This window comes from Petaurus breviceps, unplaced genomic scaffold (assembly GCF_028583685.1).
Source record: "Petaurus breviceps papuanus isolate PSGF00001 unplaced genomic scaffold, PetGlider_PUasm1.0 174, whole genome shotgun sequence".
Lineage (NCBI taxonomy): Eukaryota > Metazoa > Chordata > Mammalia > Diprotodontia > Petauridae > Petaurus > Petaurus breviceps.
The window spans coordinates 75597666-75604847 of NW_027185761.1; the positions used below are offsets into that span (position 1 = coordinate 75597666).

General features: G+C 49.0%; 1 protein-coding gene across 1 annotated transcript in view; it reads left to right on the forward strand.

Moving 5' to 3' along the window:
• MINDY4 (MINDY lysine 48 deubiquitinase 4) overlaps positions 1-7182 on the forward strand; it is a 135371-nt gene that overhangs the window by 24333 nt on the left and 103856 nt on the right. The window contains exon 7 of the mRNA XM_069084589.1: positions 902-1311. Coding sequence (XP_068940690.1) covers positions 902-1311 — 410 coding nt within the window. The remainder of the gene's footprint in view (positions 1-901; positions 1312-7182) is intronic.

Consider the following 7182-nt stretch of genomic DNA (forward strand, 5'->3'; position numbering starts at 1 on the left):
GAGAGAGAGAGAGAGAGAGAGAGAGAGAGAGAGAGAGAGAGAGAGAGTGTGTGTGTGTGTGTGTGTGTGTGTGTGTGTGTGTGTGTGTGTAAACTAGCCAGTCTCTAAGGCCCCTTCTAGCTCAGGGAGAGACACAAAAATGACTCTTGGTAATAACTTGCCAAGTAGGGATAAAGTGGGCTCCAGATGAGACAGCTTGGGAACCTGGGGGGGGAGGTCTCCGTGTGCTTTCAGGGAACCTGGGGGTGCTCTGAGAAGAGGGGAGCACCAGAGTGCTCTCCCCAGGGCCACATGAGGGTATATCAAAGCCCACTTCTCTCAGATTCCTAGTCCAAACCCTAGAGGACCTATCATCCACTCAGCTCCCCTTCAGCAGCATGCCCCTCCTATCTGGAAAGATGGTTCAGCCCCATTTCCTGAAATTCCAGTTAACAGTGGAGAGCTGAGGTCCACCCATGGCATCTCGAGGCCCCGGCCCCCTTGGCCAGAGTAGCACCTTCTGAGTTCTGCCCACACCTTCCATCTGCTCCCTGTCCCCACCCCTGTCTAAGGGCCTAAAGACTATCCAGCTTTATATCTTCAGTGCCAGGCATGTGATAGATGCTGGATAAATACTTATCGATTGATTCAGAAATGCTAGGGCCAAATCAGTTTCAGTGCCTTTGCTGTCAGTCGTTCACCTCAGGTTATTGCAGGAAGTTTGGGTCGTGTATAATTTTCAAGCAAAGCAGAACTGTTAGATATTGTGCTCTGCAGTGCTGGAGGATGGCTTGAGTTCCCTTTGTCTCCATTTGCCCATCAGCAATGAGAAGAACGGATTTCAGTTCTGCTGAAATTCTTTGTTTTTGTGAAGGGATCTGGTTGAAAACATTGACTGCTTTTTTGTTGGTAACTTTCTCAGGACCCACTCAGAAAACGTTTCCTGAGACGATCGTCAGGACTGAGCACAGTGCAGAGCAGAGAAGACCCTCCCAAACTCTTCGAGCTGTCCCCTACTGGCCATATTCTGTCTGCGACCTCTGTGGCTAAAAATGCCTCTTCCTCCCAAAATTCCCTGGGCACTTGCGGCAGTTTGGACTCAGAGAAGTGCAAGAACCTGTCCAGCATCGCTTCTGACCCTCTTGACAAAATGCACTTGGAAATGGACAAAAACAAATTGAAAGAGTCCCCGGAAGGCAAGGCCACAGTGAGTAATACCACTGAGAAGATTGGGCCAAATGGGAGGTTGCTCTTTCCCCGTGGAAGTTCAAAGCCTTCTCAGGAAAGACAGGAAAAGGCTTTCAAATGGAATTCTCAGTCCTTGGCGCACAGGTGAGCCTTTGGTGAGCTGGGGCACCTTTCTGACGAGGGCCTCAAAGAGTATCCCCAATAAACCAGAGGAGACGCATGCGTCTGTGCCTGAGTGACCCGATTGTCATTTTAAGTAAGAAGCCCACTTGGGACCATTCCTTTTTACCAGGAAATTAATGTCTAGCTCCATCGCAGCTGCCTTCCCCAGAGACCTAACAGAGGCTTGGCTTGGTGTGTCTCAAATTCCCATCCCATGCCCCTGGTGACACCCCATCTCAGCCTCCCTCTCTACCCCTTCTTATGAACTGCTTAGTACCCTCAGGCTGCCTTCAGCCAGTCTCCCTTTCAAAACATGCTTTCAGAAAAGGACCTTTTAGCTTTGTTCACTATAAGGGAAGGAGCCACTGATTAAACTATCTCTTATTGGGGTGGGAGGGCTGTTTGAAAAGACGCCAAAACTCAGAGCTAAACCAGGGGTCCCGGGGACAAGTCTTGGACTGTAGGCCTCAGTTTCCTCAACTTTAAAAAAGGGATAATGAAAGTGACCTCACAGTTGTGAGGAAAGTGCTTGGTGAGCTTTAATGTGAGCTCTTGGCTAAAAAAATTTGGACGAATGAACTAGAGCTCCTAGTTAATTTTCGAGGTTTGCAGCTGAGCACTCAGTACTCAAAGGCAGGAGCTCTGAGTTACAAGGGCTGGCAGCCAGCCAGCGTTTGTTACTTAGGGCTTTCGGTGGGCCAGGTAGGGGCTGCCATGGGAGAGACACTGTGCATGTCAGCAACACTATTTGAATTCAGGGTGAGAGCCCCTGAGGATGGGAGATTATTGGCCTGGAGCTGAGGACCCCAGGAGAGGCTATTTCTTCCTCTAGGAGGAACTCTAAGGGAGTTTAAGGCAGAGGACAAGTAGCCAGGCTTCTGGGCTTACCAGGAGCCATTAGTGGTACCTGCCTATAAGCCCTGACAGTGTGGGTAGGTTCTCAGTGCCTGGGCTACTGTGGCCTGCATACATTAGCCAGATTTGGTAGAATTCATATTTTAAGATTTGTAATTGCTGATGACGTTGGGTGATGTAGCCTAGAGAAAAGAGTGATTTGTGAGACCTGGGAGCTCTGTCCCTGTCACACCCAGACCTTTTAATTAATAAACCTCATACATAGGCCTGTGTGTGTCAATGTAGATAGATTGTGGAGAGGCCTTCCTTCACAGCAGCAAAGTTGGTTCTGCCTAGAAAACATTCTCTGTCATTTCTCCATGAAAGATTTGTCGTTTCTAATTGCAGGGGAGTCTGCAGGATTGCAGTCACTCTGTATGGGGCTTGATAGGACGGCCCAGGTGGGATGGGCTGTCTTGAGGGGTGGCAGTCCCCGTTCTCGGAGACCTTCAGGCAGATGTGGATTCTTGGCATCCTCTCCCTCTGTGAGGCAGACTGGTTCAGTGCAGAGCTCCCTTTCTCCTCCTCTCCCATTCTGTGGCTTGTGCTCAGTCGGCACCAGATGAAGGTGCTCCCAGCCCATCCGTGCTGTTGTTTCTCTAGGATTGTGAAAACTCTAAGTTCAGTGAGTTCACAGTGCTTGGTGAGAGTTAGGGATCCAGTCTTTGAGACTGTAGAACCAAAGTTTGGTTTTCCCGTGTTGAGCTGATCGGCCCAGACGAGAATCAAACACAAGCTTATTGACCTCGTTTATGTTTAACTCATTTAGCGGCGGATATCTGGCGGGTGGCTGCTGGGGCCAGAGTCTTGGGGCCGCCTCTAGGGAAGGTACTTGCTAGAGTTGCCTTCACCCTCTGGAGGGTGACCAGGGTGGAGTCATGCCCTTTCTTAATGCCCTCTGTGCACAGAGCAGATGCTTACTGTATGTGTATTGGTTTGGACTGGACTGTAGCTTTCTGTGGAGGCGTGGGGGGCTCGCTCTTGAGGGCATCCCCATTCTTTCAGTTTCCCAGCATGTCCTTGACTCTTTATTCTGCCTCACCTCATCTATCCAACCAGTTGCCAAGACTTGTTTCTAGTGTCATAGTGTCCTAAAATCGTGACTCTAATTTAGGCCCATTGCCTCCCCTGGTCACTGCCCCAGCTTTCTCCCAGCTGCCTCTGTGTCCACTCTTTCCCTCCCGTCCATCTCCACACAGCTGCTAATGTGACTGATGGGGTGGAACTGACCTTTGCATCTTTGTTTATGACAGAAAAGAGAGGAAGGCCAGGCACAGTCTGACTGCTCCCTAGATTTCTGGGGAAATTTCATATTTCAAAGATTCAGAGGGAGGAGATAGGTAGGTTCTGTTGGCCTGTGAATCTGTAAGGGCTCTTAGCCCAGGAGGAATGGTTGCTAGCTATTTCTGGAATGAAATTCTGGCTAAACGGAGGAAAGCAGGACTGCCAGGAAGGATCAGGGAGTGGTATGGAAGCAAGAGCTTGCTGCCAGCTGAGGTTTGGGAAGGGCAGAAGCAAAGATGGGGCAGAAGGACCAGAAGCACCATGGAGTCAGGTCCGTGAGCCAAGCCCAGCTGGGAGGGTCTTAAAGGATGAGAAAGGGAGGTTGGGTTTGGGGGCTCTAAAAGGTGATGTTGGTGAAAAGAGGGCTTCTGATCCAGGAGAGAGTGACTGGAGGGAGTAGGAGGGTGATGCTGCCGTGAGCGGCTCAAGTCCGATTGTCCTTCTGTCTGTGTCAAGGAGACTGCTTTTTGGACTCGGGGGAGCAAGCAAAGATGAAGTAGAGGGGGATCACTTAGTATCCAAGGAGTAATTGTGTGCAGGCTTGTAAGTGGCAGGAGTGAGGTAATTACAGTTAAGAGTAGTTGTGATTAAAATAGGCAGTCACATCTCTCTCTGTCTCTGCAGCTGCCCCCATAGCGTGCTGTTGCCATGAGTTCTTTGTTTTTTAGTTTACTTCAGTTTTCAGTATTCATGTCCACAAGTTTTACATTTTCTCCCTCCTCCCTCCCCAGGACAGTGTGCACTCTGATATGGGCCCTACATATACTTTCCTGTTAAACATATTTTCACATTAGTCATGTTGTATAGGAGAATTATAATGAATGGGAGAAACCATGAGAAAGAAAAGAACAAAATAAAGAAAACAGTCTGCTTTGCTCTGCATTCAGATTTCATAGCTCCTTCTCTGGATGTGGATGGCATTTTCCACCATGAGTCCTTTAGAATTGTCTTAGGGCCTTGCATTGCTGAGAAGGACTAAGTCTATCAAAGGCAGTTGTCGCAGACTGTGGCTGTTACTGTGTACGATGTTCTGGTTCTGCTCACCTCACCCAGCATCAGTTCATATAAGTTTTTTCAGGATTTTCTGAAGTCCATCTGCTCCTTATTTCTTATAGCACAATAGTATTCCATTACATTCATATATAGCACAGCCTGTTCAGCTATTCCCCAGTGGATGAGCATTCTCTCACTTTTCAGTTCTTGGCCACCACAAAAAGAGTTTTTGTACTTGTGGGTCCTTTTCCTATTTGTACGATCTCTTTGGGATAAAGCCCTAGAAATGGTATTGCTGGGTCAAAGGGTATGCACAGTTTCGTAGCCTTTTTGTCATAGTTCAGATGGCTCTCCAGAATGGTTGGATCTTGCCATGAGTTCAGAGGGGACTTTATATAGCAACCTAGAGCCGGCTTAGAGTTTGAACTTGGATGTGAAAAATGGCCGTTAGGTGGCAGCAGTCCTCCATGAATCCATATAGAGCGGTCCATACACTCTCCAGACTAACAGCTTGTGTTCTGTGGAGTGCCCAGAAGCATCTGCATCTCACAGGCAGGAGTAAGGGTTTAGTTTTCATTTTAAATTTATCTCTTATTGCTTTAATTGTTGAAGGCCAGGCTCTTCACATCAACTAGGTTTTGTTAGTTCAAGAAAGACAGTAAATCAACCCAAGGAGAAATGCCTGAGGATGTTATGGGATGGGGATGACTTGGAGTCCGAGAAACTTTGTCATCTTGGTGACTCGGAGTCTCAGAGTGCTTCACTCTTAGGAGTCCCTCCTTTCTTAAAGCAGTTAATCGCTGTGTGAACAATCTTGTAGTTACTCACAAGCTGGAGGTGCTATGTCGAACGAGGTGGAAGCCCCCGACATGTCTTCTAGGCGGCTTCTGATCCTGCCCTCTGCTTTGGGGCCCATCATGGACATCTTCTGAACGCAAACTGCTGCCCCATCCTCCACGGCTCCTGAATCCAGGGAGGGCAGGCTGGTGGGGCTTGTTCGCATCTGGGGGACATAGAAGCCCCTCATTAGCTTGTTTTTTCTGTGTGGATTTCCAGGGTGATCTCTCTGCAGCAAAGGCAGATATGCTTGAACAAGTCTCTCTTACAAGGGGTCACAGCTTCATGAAAGCGCCCCGATGTCATCCACAGACAGGGCCGTCTCTGGAACATGAGCTGGGGTTCCGTTTGCTTTGTGCACTTCACATAGCTCTTCCCTCACTCTGGAAAGCCGTAGATCTTGTTTTCTTGTTGAAGGATTTCTTCAGACACCAGGGCGTCTTGTGTGTTCATCACATATGAGCAGGATTTGTCTTAATAGAGGAAAGAGAGCCTTGGAAGACCAGATTCTGAATCACCCGATCAAACGTTTTGTGATCAGCAACCAAAAGAAAATAATGTGACCTTGTCTTTTCTAAACCCTGGGCAAAGACGTGCTAGCAAAGGCGGCTCTGGGGTTAGGCTTTCAAAGGGCGGGCGGGGACTTCCCAGGCAGCTTGTGAGGGAAGCATGGACAGAGGAGGCCAAGGTGCCTCGTTGTGCACATGCCAGTTATGGCAGGCTTTGAGCGCAGGGAGGACATCACTGAATCTGGCTGTTAAGATAGGTTATCTCTGTGTTACCGAGCTCTTTCTGCCTTTCTTCTCTCTCACCTCTGAGGGAGAGGAGAACAAATGAGGCTTGTCTGAAGGGATGCGAGGTGGGGAATGGTGACGCCTGCAGAGAACGTGTGGATTGGGAAGATTTTGCTCCTCTGTCAAATGATGGTGAGAGATGGCAGGGCCTCCTAGACTGAGCCTCCTGGGACTTAAGAAGCAGAGGAAAGAGCATTGGGAGGCTGGAGAACAAGAGCCTGATAGTCAGTACCGTGGTGTTATCAGGCCCTTGGGACAGGGAAAAGCAGAAAGCCTTGCAGCACTCAAGGAGAAACCATCCTAATGGGAGAGAGCCTGTCACCGTCCAGCTAGTGAATGTGATACAGAGACAGACTGTGTGGAGGTTGATGATCTTGGAGAGAAGAAGGCGCCAGCAGCTGCCAGGGGGCTGGCAGACAGGGGAGCCAGAGATGGAAGGTGTTCAGACTCTGCATCAAGGCCAGTGTCACCAGATTGTGAAATGTAAGAAGGTGGGAAGGGTAGGAAGGGAACAGGTAGTAAAGGGTTCCTAATGCCAGACAGGAGTTTCTGTGAGATCCTAGAGTATAACCTTATGAAAACCACTTTGGTGGCTGAACGGAGGGGGAACTGGAATGGGAAGAACCTGGAGGCTTTTTGTAAAGAACTTTTTGGATGGGGCATACAGGCATCTGATTCCAAATGGATTTGTGTTGGAAAGAGTTCCGGCTCCAGGGGGCCCAATGCTTCCCAGAGAGGGGCTAGAGTATTCTTGAGATGCCCCAGGGATGCTAGCTCAGGACTTCCCGTTGGGATAGCCTCATCTCCTCAGCATCACATCTTAGGGAGAGAGATACAGCAGCCATGAAAAGTAGCCAGATTTACTGGAGGTGAGGGTCTGACAGAGAAGTTGGGGGGGGGGCATGTTGTGGAGCTTTTTAATTCTCGAGGATTGTACCGAAAGGCTTGCCTTGGAAAGGATCTGGGAGAAAAATGTACTCTTGAATGTTTTCAGTCCTAATTTGGTGTGTGTGTGTGTGTGTGTGTGTGTGTGTGTGTGTGTGTGTGTGTG